The 20,160-nt window shown below is 41.0% G+C and overlaps 1 protein-coding gene across 2 annotated transcripts in view; it reads right to left on the bottom strand.

The window, feature by feature from the left end:
• The window catches only part of Slc35a3 (solute carrier family 35 member A3), a 39,684-nt gene extending 29,084 nt beyond the window's left edge, over window positions 1-10,600 (bottom strand). Inside the window, exon 1 of one of the 2 annotated variants that reach the window (XM_048352038.1) lies at window positions 10,343-10,600. Coding sequence is in view for 1 of the 2 variants with exons in the window: in XM_048352036.1 (XP_048207993.1) it covers window positions 9,245-9,313 (69 nt within the window). In the remaining variant the exon portion in view is untranslated. Of the gene's footprint in view, window positions 1-9,244; window positions 9,592-10,342 lie in introns of those variants that run through there. The other variant, XM_048352036.1, reaches the window with a different exon arrangement.
• Window positions 10,601-20,160: the final 9,560 nt, after the last annotated feature.

Below are 20,160 nucleotides of genomic sequence, written 5' to 3'. Positions count from 1 at the left end.
CCTTATAAAATCTGGTAATTCCCATCTGAACTGAATACGCATGCCCCAACACAAACAATGCCACACTGGGACTGTATGGGTAATTGTTTAATGGTAATATGCATAGTTTTACCCCTAAATATACACAAATATATAGGGTTATTAGAAAATTACTTTAGGTAGGTGACTTGACTTTCAGAGATAGTAATTAAATAACACACATTTGTTCCACAGTGGAGCGAGCTCATAAGAAAAAAAAGACATAGGCTTCCTTAGCAACCATCTACCTCGCTGCCATAAGCCTGCAGTCAATTCAGAAGTGGCTTTCTATTATCTCTTCATTTTAAAAATGAAGAAAATAGAGAGTTAGGTGATTTATTCTTGAATAAATCAAGCAACTAGAAATACAAGCCTATAAAGTTAAATATCAACTTGGCTGGCTCATACTACATGCTACTGTAAAATTTAAGGACATCCTGGTCCCTAATCTCTATGTGGAAAGTAAGCATGTTGCCAGCAACCTACATTTGGCATAGGCACATGAATCTCCTGGAAAATGTCAAACTGAATTTCAGTTCAGTTCGAGGAAGTCTTATATTTATCCTATGCTACTAAGTTCATAATGTACCTGTTTAAATAGCAATGTTCTCACTTCTTTGCAAGTGAAAATATAAAGGTCAGTTTCTAAACAAAGATGTACTTTTACAATTAGTTTTTCCATTTCCAAACATGCATGAGACATCAATATACATTCTCACTAATATAGCTCTTATTAATGCTTTTTAATTATTAAGTAGTTATTAATGCTTTTAGTCTCTAACAATATATGTTTAACAAGTTAAAGAATTACAATTTAACATATTATGTTGCCAAATGACAGCAAAAGCTCATAATGGAAGTAATTAAAATACTGGAATTTATATTAAATACATAGCTTTTTTTAGAACATACTCCTAAAACTAAATGTAAGTTACCTATCACAAATATACAGAGCAAATCATTAAATAGAAGTTGACCAGAACAAAGATTGTTACATTTCTATAATGTATAAAGTTTAGTTGTTTCTTTATTAGACTGTCAAGTATTTTCCCATCATAACTGAAAAGAAACTCTAAGCCAAGATTTAATTTCAAATAATCTCATGTTTATTTAATTTCAAACTGAGTGCCAGTGGTTCACATCTAGCTACTCAAGAGGCTGAAATTTGAGGATCAAGGCTCAAAGCCAGCTGAGAAAAAACAAATCTGACTCTATCTCTAACTAACCAGCAAAAAGCCAGAATTGGAGGTATGGCTCAAGTGGTAGAGTGCTAGCCTTGAGCTGAAAAAGCTAAGGAAGGAAGTGCAAGCCTCAGTACTAGCATGTATGCACACACACACATATGCACATGCTCACACACACAGATTTAATTTCAAAACAGTCAAGTTTATCCTTGTAATCCCAGCACTCAGGAGGATGAAGTGGGAAGACTGCGAACTGGGAGCCAGCCTGGGGTACATAGTGAGCCCCTATTAAAAATTCATTTGTCCTTTCTATGTTGTATTTCTCTTACCACATAACTCTTATCCTTTCAGATGTTGCTAATCCTTTTGTTTCAGGACTATTCTTTCTTTCACAAAAACTTCCTACAAGGACTGGGGCCCAGTGGCTCATGTCTGTAATCCTTACTGCTCATAGGCAGAGGGAGGATCAAGGCCAACCTAGGGGCAATGGAGGGGACCCTAATTGGAGACTCCTGGCTCCCACCAGCAATTCCAATGAATCATGAAGCAGCGCAGGAGGGTCCAGGAAGTTCAAGGCAAACCCAAGGAATAAGCTTTTTTGAGATCCCTAGCTCAACCAATAGTTGGGTGTGGTGGTGCAGCCCTGTCACCTCTGCTATCCTGTAGGAAAGTAAATAAGAGCACTTTCATCAAGGCCAGCCAGGCTGAGCATAAAAAGTGTAACCCTATCTAAAAAATGACTATAGCTAAAAGGGCTGGAGGTCTGTATGGCTCAAGCAATAGAGTGCTTGACTGGGAAGCGTGAGACCCTAAGTGTGAACCCCAGTGCTGCCAAAAGAAAAAAGAAGTTTGTGAGATCTCATCTCAATAGGAAAACCTGTGTGTTGTGAGGCACATCTGTCACCCAGCTATGTACGGTAGGAAGTAAAATTTTTAACCATAATTCCACTATCCAAAGACATTCAGTACAGTTCTTGTCCATAATTTCCCTTCACTTTTTTTTTTTTTTTTGACAATTCCCAAAGCCCAGGACCTTAGCAGTACAGGGTAAATAAAGTACTGATGTCATATTCCTACTAAAAGGATGTGGGCTTCTAGCTTAGATGTATAGAACAGAAAGTGCCACGAAGTCCTGGATCCCCAGAACTAGACAAAGTCACAGAGTTCTAAGTTCTCCTAAAATATAAAACTTTTTTTTCTTGAGGAAAAAAAACTGAATTATAAAAATTCATTAGAGTACCAAAAATATATATACTCATTTTACCACCAAGAGTTAGCAAGAAGCAGTTGTAATCTTTGCTTATCTTTCCTTTTTAAAGGAATAAAATACAACAGTGTAAAAGTTCTCTATAATCCATAACTCCAAATCTGATTTTTCTGCCATTCCCTGAGAAATGCTGTCACAAGTTTAGAACATCTATTTGGGTTTTTTTGTTTGTTTGTGTTAAATAAGGTTTATTGTTAACTTTATTGCCTATAGTCTAGAAGATGCAAATTTATTGTGCCTTTGCAAACAGGATACATCTCTTAAAAAAACTGATCAAAATTAGAACATTTATTTGTAGTCTACTTTTGAAATTGTTTTCATGTGTGTCTATAGACACAAATATAAATATCTTAATATACATACACAATATCAAAACTGTATAATTTCTGCATCTTATTTTACCCAGCATTGTTTTACTACAGGTGTTAATATACAGGCCAACTTCCCTCACGATTCTGTAATACTCCGCCATCTACCCTAATTTTTCTTTTTTTTTTTTTTTGCCAGTCCTGGGCCTTGGACTCAGGGCCTGAGCACTGTCCCTGGCTTCCTTTTGCTCAAGGCTAGCACTCTGCCACTTGAGCCACAGCGCCACTTCTGGCCATTTTCTATACATGTGGTGCTGGGGAATCGAACCAAGGGTTTCATGTATACGAGGCAAGCACTCTTACCACTAGGCCATATTCCCAGCCCCCAGTAATCTGTTCTTAAAACACAAATTAAGCTTGTGAAAATGCAAAAACATTGTTTTTATAAAAATGAAAGAAATAAAGAGGAAGTAATTCATAATATTGGTATAAAAATTATTCTATAAAAGAAATAATAGCTTCCACTAAATTAGCTCACTCCTAAGCGGTGTGTGTGTGTGTGTGTGTGTATGTGTGTGTATGCACAAGAGTGTGCATGTATGTGCCAAGTACTGGGCTTGAACAAGGGCCTCACCTTCTTTCTTGGCTTTTTTTACTCAAAGCTAGCATTCTACCACTTGAGCCACAACTCCACTTTTGGTTTTTTACTGATTAATTAGAAACAAGAGTCTCTCAAATTCTCAAATCTTAGCCACCTCAATAGCTAGGATTAAAGGTCTGAGCCACAGTGCTCAGCCTTAAGTGCTTAAAAAAAAAAAGCAAGAATCAGGCTCAATGAGGCTTTTTCTTTTGGTCTGTTTCTACAAAGTTGGAAAGCAAACCCAGAACCTTGCACATTCTGCACCACATCCTTATTCCACTAACTCACTACTCTACTGCCCACAATATCCTATCACAATCTAAGTTAAACAGATTTTCATTGTTTCTTCTATCCTTTCTGTCAAATTATGTACAAGACAATATGACCAGTATGTAAGCTGCAGTGTTGCCAATTTTTAACATGTTCTTTTACAGACTACAGAATTTCCATTACTACAATCACGTAAAATCAAGTGTTCAAATATCTCTCTTATTCCCTTCCTGTGGTTTTACCCCCACTATCACTGTATCTAATCTTAGTACCCTGGATACTGTATATAAGTGTATTAGAACTAGGGAAGGGAAAGGGAATACCAAAATCGAGAGACAAAGGATAAAAAGACAAACCATTCCAAAAGCAATTCTTGCAAAACCATTTGGTGTAAACCAACCAATGGGGAGAGAGGGAAAGGGGGAGAGGGAGGCAGGGGAAAAATGAGGGAAGTAACAAGTTGAACAAGAAATGTACTCACTGCCTTACATATGAAACTGTAACCCCTCTGTACTTCACTTTAACAATAAAGAAAAAAAGGTAGTCTACAAAAGACTGGAGACTAATATAAAAGCCATGAGGTAGTGGTTGGGGGGCACTGAGTGTAGGAGTGCACACTTATAATCCAGCTACTCAAAAAGGCAGAGATCAGGAAGATCAGTTAGTTTGAGTCCAGCTAAGCAAAAAGTTAGCAAGACTCTTTCCTCCTTAACAAAGAAGCAGAAAATGGTGGTATGCATCTGCAGTCCCAGCAATTTAAGAGGTATGAATACAGTCTGAGGCAGGCTCAGGGATAGGGGTATTTGGAGGGAGAAAGAGTTAAGATCATACCAGGAAAAAATAAATAGACCAAGGCAAAAAAGACTGTTGACATGACTGACTCAAGTGTTAAGAATGCTTGTCAAGCAAGGAGGAGACCCTAAGTCCCTAAATTCATCTCCGATACTACCACCACCAGCAGCAGCAGCAGCCATGTAGGGCCAACAAAAACTACCAATTAGGAAAGGTTCAAGGCCAAGGGGGAGAGGGAACAAAACAAATAGACAACATACAACTCTCCAGAAAGCAATCAGCCTAGGATAAACCTGAAAGGTAATGGGCACTGAGATTTTTTTTCCCCTGTCATTCAAAAATGCTAAAATTTTTAGAAAAATGTGCTCACCAATGAAAACAATTGAACTGAGACTGAACAGAGCATATAAAATAGGCTGGATTTTTTTGGAGCCATGGTCTGACAAAAAGGATTTTAAAACTTTTTCTAATCCTATCTGATTGTGTTTGGGAAATATTCAGAGGATAATCATGCTCACCTGAGCACAAGATTCCAGTGCTGGGATTTTAAATGCTGAGTAGGTTGGTTATTTTCTTGTTGCTTTTATTTTTTTCTTTTCTTTTTTTCAGCAGTGCTGGCTTGTGCTAGACAAGGAACTCTCTACTTCCAAGCCCTATTCTTTTAAACCACCACTCTTTCTTAATATAAACTTGCAGTTCCTCCCAAGGATACTTAGAGTGTCCAAAGTTTATATGTACTAAGTTCTTATGGGCTTAAGCCATACTGAAGATGGATTGCATTAATTATGCTTGCTCAATATTTACCATTCAAGCCTCACATCGCTCTACCTTAACTGATGGGGACATGCTTCTGACTCTCTCAAATCTATTCTCCCTCAGCAGATGTCTCCTGAAACTTAACTGATTCCTTTTTAAATACAGGATACAGCCCAACCCCTGCTATCTAGAATTACTACTCATAATCTAGTCCTAGCCTAAACTTCCTGCCATAAGCAACTACTTGTCTCAAACACATTCCTCCATGTATTTTCTGAACAAATATTTGTCTTAAAAAAAAATCAAACTTTCTGGTGTTGACATTATAGTTCAGTGTTAGAGCACTAGGCTAGCAAGTCAAAGGCCTTAGGTCTCCTGCCCAGTAGTACCTGGAAGCAAAACCAAAAAAAAATTATTTCTCCTTTCAAGACTTCCAGGTAGACTGACTCCTTCCTCCTATTTCTCTCCCATGCCATTTTACACTTCTTTTATAATAGCATTCACAAATCTTATCAAACTAATTTATTGACATATACACATTTCCTTCTTTTAGTCATCACTGCATTTGTCGCCTGCTCCTAGTATCAGTACCATTTTAGACATTTACTGTCTGCTGGACTAATAAAAGGAATATGTACAGAAATGTGTACACTGTACACAAATGCTCACAAGAAAGGAAAGATACCTTAATGACAAAAGAATCTCAATGTGGCAATAACCATAGGCAATTCTTTCTGCATAATACATAAGAGATAGATACAAGCCAAAACTAGTTCTCATTAAATTTTTTCTAATAACTGTAACTTCATAAAAGAAGTTAAATAAATCAAAGAGCCTTGAGCGATCTACAATATATCAGATACTTTGCTAGGTTTTTACATGTAAACACACTCTGTAAAAGGAGAAATCACTTCTTTAAAGATTAAGCAACTAAGGTTCTGAGATTATCATATGAACAGCTTCCCTTGCAAATGTCAGAGCTCAAAAATGAACCAAAATTTCTATCACATCACATGGTTACAGCAAAGCCTTTGTTTTCTTTGCCAGTCCTGGGCTTTGGACTCAGGGAGTGCTGTCCCTGGCTTCTTTTTGCTTAAGGCTAGCACTCTGCCACTAGAGCCACAGCGCCACTTCTGGCCATTTTCTATATATATGTGGTGCTGGGGAATCGAACCCAGGGCTTCAGGTATATGAGGCAAGCACTCTTGCCACTAGGCCATATTCCCAGCCCAGTAAAGCCTCTTTTTTTTTTTTGGCCAGTCCTGGGCCTTGGACTCAGGGCCTGAGCACTGTCCCTGGCTTCTTCCCGCTCAAGGCTAGCACTCTGCCACTTGAGCCACAGCGCCGCTTCTGGCCGTTTTCTGTATATGTGGTGCTGGGGAATCGAACCTAGGGCCTCGTGTATCCGAGGCAGGCACTCTTGCCACTAGGCTATATCCCCAGCCCCTAGTAAAGCCTCTTTTTAAAGCATGTCTCAGCTCTGAAGCCAGTCAGCATACAAATGAGTACACCTCTGGACTCAGACTACCTGAGTTCACACTTTGCACCCATCAGTTAACAACTAGAGTAAATTATTCTTTCCCTTATATATAAAATAGGAAAAACAGATAATAATTGTGAGGATTAAAGACATAAGTCTTTATTATTATAGTACAATGATTTATTCCAGTACTCATTCAATGCCTTTATAAGACCTACTCATACTCTACTACTTACAGTAGAAATGTTGTTTAAAATTGGCTTTATAGTACAAATACATTTAAAAAAAATTCTTATCCAATTTTTACAGAGAAAACAAAAAATCCAGGTAGAGGAACACTTTGTGGAATGAACTTGACCTCAGTGTTTTGATGTGACCAAAATTTTTCAGCTTATTGTGACCCCAAATTTTCAGCCTTATCTTAACTCTTAATTTCTACTACACCATCTAATCTAGCAAAAATGCTTTTCAACCAAAATTCTATCATTAAATATACAGTAATCGATCTCAAATTGATGGTTTGATTTCATTTGAGATAGTATTTCTACTATGAGTCTGGGCAGGCAATCTGGTGGAAAAACTGATTAGCACACTAGCTTCTCAAGTCATCTGAAGTTTATATATACCAAGTACTCTCAAACTTGTAAGAAGACACATTTTAAAATAATGACTGAACTTTATTTCCTTCTCTTGTATGAGAAGCAGGAAAATGAATCATCCCTCTTTCTATTTTTCCCTCTTTATCTTGGTATAAAATAAGTCCTCAATTAGACAGAGAAAAAGAGAGAGATCCAAAATATATGACAAGGCCAAACATGATGGTACAAGCCTGTACTAGTAGTTACTAGGGAAGTGAAGCTCAGAATTCCAGGCCAGCTCAGGTAAAGTAATGAGGCCCTACTTGAAGAACAAAATACATTCAATATTCTTATCTATGAAACAGGAGCAATAATAACTGTCCTACCTTAAAATTTTATCACTAGGATCAAGTGAGGTACTAGAATAGAAAAGGCATTTTCATGGGTAAGATAATAAAAAATCTGAAATAAGATTAAAAAGGAGCTACCCTGGTCTTGTATCAAATTCATTAAGAGCCTAATACCCCATGATATTATAGTGCTTAAAAAATGGAAAAGGGGGCTGGGGATATAGCCTAGTGGCAAGAGTGCCTGCCTCGGATACACGAGGCCCTAGGTTCGATTCCCCAGCACCACATATACAGAAAACGGCCAGAAGCGGCGCTGTGGCTCAAGTGGCAGAGTGCTAGCCTTGAGCAGGAAGAAGCCAGGGACAGTGCTCAGGCCCTGAGTCCAAGGCCCAGGACTGGCAAAAAAAAAAAAAAAAATGGAAAAGGTACAATTACTTCTTTTAGATGGCTTATATTCTAGTAAGCATAGTAAGATTCTCAAATAGCCATAAGTACAATTAAATTTAGCAAGTATTAAACGATTTATAAAGCCTAGCACACAAAAGAATAAAATGTTCACATAATAGACTTCAGAAAGCTTCAGACAGATAGTAATTCAGTTATTCAAGAACAGAATTTCTACACACAGTGAGGAATACATGCCTTAAAGAAAAAAAAAGGATATAAGTAAAGACCAAAGCAACATGTAGCATGTTCAGAAATCCCATTTCAAATTAACTGCTCTAGTTTGGCTACACATTAGGATATGTGGGATAAAGTAATCTTGAAAAAAAAGAGAAAGAAGGATACATTGACTTAAGTCATGGAAATAAATTACGGAAGGCTTGGAATTATTCTCTAATTAAATTTTACTCTAGGGTTAATAGTTTAGTAGTTAAGTAGCAGAGTGCTTAGCATGCACCAGGCCCTAGATTCCCCTTCTGACAGTAGAATGACCAAAGATAGCATAACACCTTTGTTTTTAAAAAATCAGTGGGAGAGGGCTGGGAGTATGGCTCTATAACAGAGCACTTCCCCAGCAAAGGGGGTTAAAAAAAAAAAAAAGATAATGGAGAAGAGAGATAACTGGCCAGAAGTAGCCAGTTTGGAAGACAAAAGAGCCTACTGAGTACAGGTAGTAGGGAATGAAAGAGGGAGGGGAGCAAGTTAGGATCAGAAATGTACTGCAGAAGTCACCTCCTTAAAAGAAACAACCCACGAAACTGAACAGGACTATCAATGGAGAAGCTCTAACAAATAGCCTCTTCCACTTCCAAAGTCATATTTTGCTGAAGACTTAACTCTTGTTCCATTTCAAATATTACAATTTATATACATTTTTTAAAAGGCCAGGTTGCAACTATAACAGAATACAACGTTTAAGCAGTCTACTAAATAACGCAAGGCCCATTTATTACATTTACCTTTAATTCATCTGAACTAAAACCATCCTGAACTGAAGATGTTTTAGTCGGTTTAATTTTTAAAATGCTGATTAAAATCCTCTGTCCCTCAATACTCAGAATCCAATACGCACACCTACGCGTGGGCAAGCGCTCCTATTTTCTCCTATTCTGATAGAAATGATTCATAGGCTGTCCTTGCCGTCCAACTGGCCTTACCACGGGCAGCCTTTCCACCTCTTGCGGTCCCTTCATATCCTGGAGCACAAGGTCCTGGTCCCGGGGCATCGGTGCCCACCACAAAGTGGCACAGAGTGTGGGAACCCAAGGGGAGCTCAGCGAAGTTAGGGCTTGGCTGCTTGACTGGCCCACGGAGACTCACTCAGGGCTCTCCACACCTCCAGCCTTAGGCACACACTGCCTCTGGCATTCGCTTGACACACCCCTAGGCAAGGAACCTCTTCCTCCTCCGCCTAGCACATTCCACATGCGGTGACAACGTGTCACTTCCTCTGCTCCATGGCTACTTAATATGTCAGCCAGGGGACGTAATCCCCCTGCACACCAACTCTATCCCCCTGCACACCGACTCTGCTCCTCCACTAGTCCCCTAAACACCAACTCCGCCTCTCCACACCAGCCTCCTTGCACACCAACTCTGTCCCTTGCACTGACTGTCCCCTGCACACCAGCCCCTGCGCAGTGACTCCATCCCCAGCACACCAACACCTCCCCTCTACACCAATCTCCTGCACACCGACTGCTCCCCTCCACACCAGCCCCAGCGCACTGACTCCTCCCCTCCACACCAGCCCCCTGAACACCGAGTCCGTCCCCGCCCCTCCACACCAGTCGCCTGCTCAACAGCCTCCGTGCACACCAACTGTCCACTGCACACCGAGTCCGTCCCTTGCACACCGACTCCCTCCCTCCACACCAGCCCCCAGCACACCGACTCCGACCCCTGCACACCAGCCCCCTGCACACCACGTCTGTCCCCTGCACATCAGCACTCTTCACACCGACTCTTCCCCCGACACACCAGCCTCTGCACACCGAGTCCGTCCCGTCCACACCAGCCGCCCCCCCCCCGCACACCGACTCCGTCCCGTCCACACCAGCCCCGTGCACGCCGACTCCGCCTCCAGCACACCGAGTCCTCCCCCCGCACACCAGCCCCCTGCATACCGACTCCTCCCCCTGCACACCTAGTCAGTCCCGTCCACACCAACACCCCCGCACGCCGCCGTTTCCGGACCCGCCCCGCCGCCGCCGGCCTCCCGGCGCCTGCTGCGCCTGTTCCGGGTACCCACTAACCGTCCGCGTGGCTCTGCCAGCTGCCCGTGCCGGGGGGCGCGGCTCAGCAGCAAGACTGGGCGCCCCAGGCTGCCGAGCCCGCCGGGTCCGCCGCGACCGCCGAGCTCCGGCCGCCGGCGCCACCTCAGTGCCGCTCTGGCGTTTCCGGGTTCCCGCGGTCCGGTCCGCCAAACGTTCCGGCTTTCGCCTCGGCCGCGGCAAACGCCGTTCCGGGCTTGAATCCGGCGGCCCCAGCTTTGCACAGGCCAGTTCCGGGCCTGAAGGAGAATGCACCCGCGCGCGGTTCCGTCAGCGGCCCCCAGGCACAGATCCGAGGCCTCCTCCTGGACGCCCCGGGCACAGGTCTGGGAGTTGGGGGGATCCGACCTCGTCCTAGCCGCCCCGGGACACAGGTCGGGGGAACTCTTCACCTCGCTAGCCTCTCCCACAGGCAGGCAGCAGGAAATGACTGGTGACCAGCACTTAAGAAAGGGCAAAGTCCCGCGGGGCAAAGGACCCTGAGGGAGGGCAGGGAGGCGGATCCCGCCTTAAAAACGACTGTCAGTGACCTGAAAGCAAACAAGATTAGCCTTGAGTCCTGGGTCAAGTTGCCAACCAGTACAACTTGTTTGTTGCAAGTGACCCCTACTTCCACCCTGACAGACCTTGAAGCCAAGGGGACCCCAGCCGCGCCTGCAGGGGTCCCAGTGCCATTGACCAGAAGGCTGGGAGGGAGGAAGGAGAAAGACCACCCCTAAGGCCTATTCAGGGGATGGACGGCTGAAATTAATATTCGTCATCTGATTTGATGAAGCAGGGATATACCTTTCCTTTTTTTTTTTGGCCAGTCCTGGGGCTTGGACTCAGGGCCTGAACACTGTCCCTGGCTTCTTCTTGCTCAAGGCTAGCACTCTGCCACTTGAGCCACAGCACCACTTCTGGCCGTTTTCTGTATATGTGGTGCTGGGGAATCGAACCCAGGGCCTCATGTATACAAGGCAAACACTCTTGCCACTAGGCCATATCCCCAGCCCGTGCCTTTCCTTTTAACATCACGTTGATGTTAAGCTTATGTTTCTGTGGTTGAGTGTGTGTGTGTGTCCCTGTCCTAGGACTTAAACTCAGGACCTGGGTACTGCCCTTTAGCCTTTTTGCTCAAGGCTGGCTCTCTGCTAATTCGTAGTAATCTGATACGGTTTCTGGGAAGTGATTGGACCCTGAAGTCTCCATATCGAATGAATGTATTAATTCTAAGATGGGCACAGTTTTGAATAGACTTAAGAGGTGGTGGAAACTTTGGAAGGTGGGCCCCCATTGGAGAAAGTGGGTCTCTGGAAGCCTTTGAAGGGTATATCTCCCTTTATCTGTCCCTATTTGCTGCGTGTCCATCTTGAAGTGAAAAACTCTGATCCCCAACAGCCTCCCTATGGTGGTATTCTGCCTTACCACAGAAGGTACTAGAAGCAATAGAGTCAAATAACCGTAACAATGGACAGAAATCTCTGAAAGCCTGAGCTGACCATTGTCACGGTCATTTGACTCTATTGCTGTTGGGGACCAGATACTCAGGAAGGATGGGAGGATCACTTGAACCTAAGAGTTTAAGACCAGCCTGGATAATTTAATGGGACACTTTTTTCTTCCTGAAGAAAGTAATACTGCATCCAGCCTTTCCTAGATTTATAATTCATCTTCCAATAACACAAAACTATTGTTCCCCTAGATTCCCCACTGATAATACCTATTCCAAACTTCTTCAAGATGTTCACCAGATGCAGAATACTTTTCTACATTCTCATTTTTTTTATACAGTTGACTTTGTCAATGGATGCAGATAAAAGTTGTGAAGTTTCCCTCTGAAATAGAGACTCTTTCTTCACTTAGGGTCCTTGACTTCAATCACAAAATAAGAATCTCTGGACAAGCTGGGCACTGGTGATTCATGCCTGTAATTCTAGCTACTCAGTAGGCCAAGATCTGACAATTGCAGTTCAAAGCCAGCCTGGGCAGAAAAGTCTGTGATACTCTTATCTCCAATTAAACTCCAGAAAATCAGAAGTGACACCATGGCTTAAAGTGGTAGAGAGTTAGCCTTGAATGAAAAATCACAAGTGCCCAGGCCCCAAGTTCAAGCCCCATGACTGACAAAAAGAAAAAAAACTTTCTTGAAATAGAAGCAGAAAGATTGATACCAAGCTCTTTCTATGAAGCAAGTATTACAGTCATACTAAAAATAGATATGCAACAACAACACAAAAAGAGAATTACAAATCAACAGCTGGGTACTGGCACAAATACAGAATGCAATTATGCAGAAGAAAAATGGATGCAATTGGAGGACAGTATAGTGATCAAGATGAGCCAAGCTTAAAATAAATAAAATATTAATGTATATTTCATATAGAAGTGAAAGCTAGACTTAAAAATGTATATTCATGGCACACATGTATTTATATATTCATTTACATAACTATATATGGATAAACCGACATGAATCTAAGGGACTTTGTAGGAAGAAGTAGGGAAGGGGGAAAGAAAAAGAAAAACTGAATAATTTTGAAATACATTCTTAAAAGAGGATTAATTTGGTCAAAACAGAGCATTTGTGAACTGGTACTGGTGGCTCACACCTGTAATTCTAAACTAGTCAGGAGGCTGAGAACTTGGGATCATGTTGTGCAGCCAGCCAGGGCAAGGAAGTTGGTGAGACTGTTATCTCCAATAAACTACCAAAAAGCACCACTCAGAAAGCTGAATGGAGCTTTGGCTTTAGTGGTAGAGTGTTAGCCTTGAGGAAAAGAAGTTTAGGGACAGTTCCCAGGCCCTGAGTTCAAACACACACATACAAAACTAAAATCATCTGTAACTATAACAATTAAACAAAGAAACAGGTTGAAACCATTTTGGGAATGGATGAAGGTAGAGTGACAGAGGGGCTAAGACTGATTGTAACATACTGTAATCTTATGTGGAAATGTGATAAATCCTTCTCTTTAGAACTAATATAAGCTAATTTTTTTATAAGCAGGATAAAGTAGGGAGAAATAGGAAAAAGAAAGAGGAGATTCCCTTGCATGATCTGCAGAGTGGGCGCTAAAGAAGCATCACATTACAGTACTTGTCTAAGTGTATTTATACTTTTGGAACTGTGGGGGTCTCCATCTTCAGTTTTGAGTGGGCTTAGAATCACATCTCCATGTTTTAGAATAATGACTAATACCCATCATAGCTAGCCAGAATGGTTTAATAATTAGGTATGCCAGACACAGTTATCATGTATATTTCCTCAGTTCAGAAAGCATAAAGACTACACATAAGAGCCAGTATTCGAACCTTTTATCCACCTTTTCTGCTAGGGGAAGAGAAATGTTTCTTCTTTATTCTATTATATTAAGATAAGTCCTTGCTAAATCTTCTACCTTTTGGTACTCTCCCCCTTGAAATTTGCATGTGTGAAACTAAAGTACTTGTACATTTGTTTGTTTGTTCTGTGGAAACAGGGAAGCTGAGTGAACCTCCAAATATCCTCTGAATGAAGGACAGACAGACAGAGGGAAGGGAAGAGAGCAAGGAAAACAAGCAATCAAGCAAGCAAGAGAGTGAGAGATAGAGAAGGAAAAAGGGAAGGAAGGAAAGAAGGAAGGAAGTAGAGAGAAAAGAAGGAGGGAAGAAAATGAGAGAGAAAGAATGAAAGGAAGGAAGGAAGGAAGGAAGGAAAGAAAGAAGGAAAGGAAAGAAAGGAAGGAAAATCAAGGAAGCTTAGGGAATTAGTCCTCAGGTGTTTGGGCATCAATTTACCACATATTTTGTTTCTATCCTATTATAGTTCTCAAAATGATTGAATTGAAATTATAGCTCAGGAGCAAGAAAAACTAGTTTCATGCTCCAAGGTGCCAAGTTATTGAATCTGGTTTGTTCTGGTTAGGTTTTTTTGGGGGGTTTTTTTGAGGGAAAAAGAAACAACTTGTAAATGAACTTGAAAAATATGGCCCCAAATTGTCTATTTGAAAGTCATTTGCCTCTATGAAGATTTGCATCAGGTCTCTTCAGTATCAGCACGTAACCATCGTCATATGATCCTTAGATTTTTGAGAGGTTCTGTGGGGTTTGCAGTGGATTTGCTTTTCATTTCCTCCTTTTCTATGTGAGAAACACACTGACCTGTCCAAGCCGTAAGAATGTGGATGTGCGAGTTAGAAGTGCAGCAAAAGGGAAACATTGTGGGTGATCTTGCAAGATCAAGTGCCGAGCGGTAGTTAGGCAAGAATTTTATCCTTCTTGTGTGCCAAGCGGTAGTTAGGCAAGAATTTTATCCTTCTTGTATACGGGTTCCTGCCCCTGGCTCTTCACTGGCTAAGTAATACAGTGTGAACATTGGGAGAAAAGCACGCACTATGTACTTTACTATTAAAGCTGATCAGAGGCCTCTTGAACTGGTAAGGCATGGATATGCTTCAACTTTAGCAAATTTAGCCTGCTACTCATCAGACTTAAAGTGCCTTTGACTGCAATGACTTAGTCAGTGCTTCCAAGATGGCAGGCTTGGCTTTTTATTCAAGGAATATTTCCTATACCCAGGATAGTGGGACCTTGCTGTTGACCAATATCTGTTTTGTTCATTTGCTTCTTTCCATTATTTTCAATGACTCCCACTTGTTCCTACAATCCTTTTTTTTTCTTTTCCTTTTTTAGACATGTGGCTTGAACTCAGGACCTGAGCTTTTTTGCCCAAGGCTAGCACTGTACCACTTTGAGACACAGCTCTATTTCCGGGTTTCTGGTGGCTAATTGGAGATGAGAGTCTCAGAATACTTTCCTACCCAGGCTAGCTTCAAACCATGATCTGCAGATCTCAGCCTTCTAAGTAGCTAGGACTATAGGCATGAGCCACCAGTGCCTGGCTTCCTTATAATCCTTTTTGTGGCTGACAAATATTCCATGTTATGTATGTACCACATTTCATTTATCCATCCATCTGGCAATAGACATTTGAGTTGTTTCCAAATTTTGACCATTTGGAATAATGTTGTTGCCAAATTTATGGGCAAGTATGTGTTTGGCACCCAACTTTTAAAAATATTATCTTGAACTTATCTTTAAATAGCTATTTTAATCATCCTTATGTTATTAATTAAAGTTTTAATGCAACATGTTCAAGGATGTGTACAGTGAATAGTACTTGCTTGCCAGTATTTGTTGTTGTTATTATAGCTGTCTAGTAAGTACAGAGTGTTATCTCCTGGTGTGGTTTGAAAATTAAACAAAAAATCAGGCACTGCTGGCGCATACCTATAAATACTAGCTACTCAGAAGGCTGAGATTGGAAGATCATGGTTCAAAGCCCAGGCAGGAAAGTTTGTGAGACTCTTATCTCCAATTAACCACCTAAACACTGAAAGGAGAGCTGTGGCTCAAGTAATAGAGAGCTAGCCATGAGCAAAAAAAAAGCTCAGGGATAGTGCCCAGGCCCTGAGTTCAAGACCCAGAGCATGGGGCACACACATATATATATATATATATATATTATGTACATATAATATTATATGTGTGTGTTCATATATAGCAAGATTGGGGTTGAGCTCAATGGTAGAGCATTTTGCTTAACATGCTCAAGGTCCTAGGTTTGATCCATAGCACTGTAAAAAGAATAGGATGATAAAAATAAATACATAGCAGCATCCATATTAAAGTAGTGATGTGTTACAATGCTCAGTTAACTTTCTGCTCTTCCCAGAAACTGAAAACATCACTCCTCTAGCCTTCATCCTTGTCAGGCAATTCAGTTAAATATATTTACATAATAAAGCAGCACTTTCTAGCTATTTTGAACTAAAGAACAAAATGATCTTTTTCTCTTTCTGCTGCTTTGTACCTCAGGTTCAATTCTACAGCAGAAAGCAGAGAGGGTAATAACTATTTCTTTGATGGTAAGCATCGCCATCATTTATGGAGACTCTAAGCTGTTTTTCAAAAGTCTTGGAATAAAGGAAGTGCCTATTAGCACAGGCTATTTACTTTTTGAGCTAAGTAAGTTCTGACTCAGATAAAGCACTAGAGCCTACAGAACATAAAACCTGTAGTTCAGCTCAGTAGGTCACACCCAAAAGTTTCTTTATTACAGGGCGTGGTGGCATACACCTGTGGTCCTAGCTGTTCCAGAGGCCAAGCTGGGAGGAAGAGCTTTAGCTCAGCCTTTTGAAAGGAGCCTGGGAAACAGAGTGAGAATTCCCCCAGCTCAAAACATGAAACAAATCAAATCAAAACAGAAGCACAGCTTCTACCTCTGACTGAGAGAGCCTTTTAGTAGCGACAACAAAAACACTGGGCAGAACACATAAAGCAAATAACCCTGGACTGTGAAAAAGCAAACACTGTCAAACAAATTGGAGAGGAAATCAAAGCTTACAGAAAGGCCAACAGAATAGTAAGTGTCATCATATCTTTGCTCTCTATTATTTCCTGGAACATTATAAAAAGCAAAGCCAAGAGAAAATTTCTCTCCTCTTCAATAAGAAGTTTGAGAAGCTCTAAAGAATGGAGAGAATGGACCAAGGCATTGGTAACACAGGGTAGCATATAGCTGTAATCCCAGCATTTGGGAACCCAGGTGGGAAGATCATGAGTTGGAGTCAACCTGAGTTACATATGAGAACCATCCTCCTCTCCATTTGGGTTGTTCTTTCTTTCACTTTACTATCTTTGGTTTGCCTGCCAGGTCTACAAAAGAAATTAGCAGGCTGAGTAACAGAAGACAATGTAAGCAAACTTGTTACATTCATGAGGGCATCATAGGGAAAAGTAGAAGTGAATACCAAATTGTGTGGTAAAGGGGAGTTTTTATATCATCTTCATAAGGGAAAGGGATGGAGGGATATGGGCAACTTAGGAAAGCATAACTATTTGTACGAAATATGTACTGTAGAAGAATATGTGGAAGTTATGATTTTATTTCACTGTTTGGGGGTGCTGTGTAGTCTTTTTTTTAATAACAGTCAATCTTGGCTGGGTGTGGTAGCACACACCTGTAATCTCAGCTACTTGGGAGGCAGAGGAAGGAGGTTCACTGAGGTTAGTTCAGGTAAAAGTATGATAAACTATCTGATAAACAACTGAAGGAGAAGGGAAAGAGGAGAAAGAATAGGGAGGGAGGAAGGGGAAAAAGGAAGAGGAAGGGAAGGAAACGGGCAGAGGAGAGAGGAGGGAGAAGAAAAGAAAGGGGAGGGGAAAAGGAGGGGGAGGAGGAGGAAGAAGAAGAGGAAGAGAAGAAAAGGAGAGGAAGGAAGAAGAAAGGAGACTAGGAGGAGGAGCAGCAGCAGACCGGGGCAGTGACTATAGTGGAGGAGTCCCTGCCTAGAAGCTAGGCAGGTCCTGATTCATTGTCTTTCCTAATGGTCCTGTGTACAGGCCCGTGTGAAGGACAGAGGACAGCACCTGTGCCCTGGGAGGATGTCTTTAGGCAGGTGGGTCTAAAGGCAGCTCCCTGCCTTTGTTGCCTCTCAACTGCCCTCTGCTCAAAACCATCCATACATAAGCATCTCTTTTTCCTTCTTCAGTGTCATAGACAAAGTCATAGAAAACCCAAGTCTCAGAGCATCCGTCTATTCTATACTACCTTGACAGGCAGGAGACTGGGAACCCAAGCCCAGTACTACCAAAACAAATAAAAAAGAATCAAAATCTTGGATTGGTTTTGAAGGCTTTATAGGGCTCCTTTTTCCTTGTAAGAAATCTGTCTACAGAACAAAGGCTCATTGTCTTTGAATAATTTCCTGTACTTTCTGTTGACTTTCCCATGTCCTTAGCTATTTAAGAGGACAAAGCCTTCTCACTTCTGAAGCAACCAAGGCTTTTTACAGTTGCCGGACTACCTGGTTATACCTTTACATTTTTTTATTGGCACCTGATTAAATAGGTACCTGAATGTAGTTTTCTGACCCTGGGCCCTTTATTCTCATGTGTTTAAACTGCCAGACACCTTTTGATATCTGCCTTCTCAAACTCAAGTCCTACATGAAAAAAAAATTAAAAATAAATAAAAAATACAAGAAATGTATCCAATGCCTAACGTATGAAAGTATAACCTCTCTGTACCTCAGTTTGACAATAAAAATTTAACAACAAAAAAAGTCCTATATGAAGCTCTGCCCCTAAAATGGATCTTTTAGAAAGCTTAGAAAAAAACCCCACAAAGAAACTGTGTTCTTTCATATATGTATGCATGATATATACACATATTTTATACACACATACACATGCATGTATATACATAAGTTTATATGTGCATGCATGTATATGTATACAATCTGTATATACATACATGTATATGCATATGCACATGCACATATACACATATACACGTACACATATGTGTATTATATACTTAATACACACATATACATATGTATATACATACATAAATATGTATATATGCATACTTACATGTATGTATATGTATATAACATATATCATTAAAATGAGTTTTCTATCTAATCATTAAAATATAATTTATTGAAATGAATTCAGGTAAATTATTTGCTGCTGATTTTGTTTTCTTTTTTGTTTTTTTTTGTTTTTTGCCAGTCCTGGGGCTTCAACTCAGGGTCTGAGCACTGTCCCTGGCTTCGTTTTGCTCAAGGCTAGCACTCTACCTCTTGAGCCACAGCGCCACTTCTGGCTTTTACTATATATGTGGTGCTGAGGAATCGAACCCAGGGCTTCATGTATAGAAGGCAAGCACTCTACCACTAGGCCATATTCCCAGCCCTTGTTTTCTTTTTATGTCTTGTTCTTTATCTGTCTTTGTGGGGGTAAGGAGGGATAAAGGGTAAACAAATGCAGTAGTGGTACTCTCTAGAAATCATGTTGAAAATGAGCTCTATAACTTGTGGGTGGAGACAGGAGTGAAAAACTGGGAGTGAGGGAAGGGATAACACTGTTCAAAAAGAAATGTACTCATTTCTTCTGACTTACCTGACTACAAGCCCTCTGTAAAAAAAAAAAAAGCAACTTTTATAACTTTTAAAGTTTTCTTTCATGCTGGCATCAGTGAATTTTGTGCTTAATCAGAATGGGTACTTAAACTTAAGCTAAATTTGTATGAGAACAATAATGTTAATATAAATATCTCAGGAGCTGTAGGCTGTATGAGAAGTTCCTAGAGATTTGTCAATGTCCTCCAAGGTAGGGTTGCATTGATCCTAATCCCAGTTTTCTTTGCCTGATAATAAGACAGAAGATGTATGATAATGAGTCACAATTTCAGGAATGTTTGTTCATTTGTTTTGTTCTGTAATGCTGCAAATCAAATCCAAGGTCTTGCATATGCTGAGCAAGCACTCCACCAGTGAGCTACAACCCAGCCCCTAGCTGTTTTAAAAAGTGTTTAATTGGCAGGGGCTGCTGGCTCATACCTGTAATTCTAGCTACTCAGAAGACTGAGATCTGAGAATTGTGGTTTGAAGCCCTCCTGGGCAGAAAAGCCTAAGACTCTTATCTCCAACTAATCACAGAAAAAGCTGCAAGTGTCACTGTGGCTCAAGTGGTAGAACACCAGCCTTGAGCAAAACAGTGGCCAGACCCACAGTTTGAGCCCTAGGATTGCCATAAAACAAAACCAAACCTCAGTTTCATCCATAACTTATACACATAGTCTATCCACCAACTCTCAAGACAGTAGCAGGCCCAGGAGGCATTTTTTTTTTGTCCACAACATAGATCCTTTGAGGACGTACACTACACTGAATATAATTAAGAACTCATTTGAAAACAGGACAAAATGAAATTATGCCATGAGTTACTAACACGGCTGTGACAAATCCTTAGTAGTGTGTGGCATTGAT

This window comes from Perognathus longimembris, chromosome 7 (genome assembly GCF_023159225.1).
Source record: "Perognathus longimembris pacificus isolate PPM17 chromosome 7, ASM2315922v1, whole genome shotgun sequence".
NCBI lineage: Eukaryota > Metazoa > Chordata > Mammalia > Rodentia > Heteromyidae > Perognathus > Perognathus longimembris.
Note: the sequence above shows the minus strand (reverse complement) of the source record. Positions and strands in the feature narration are given on the sequence as shown.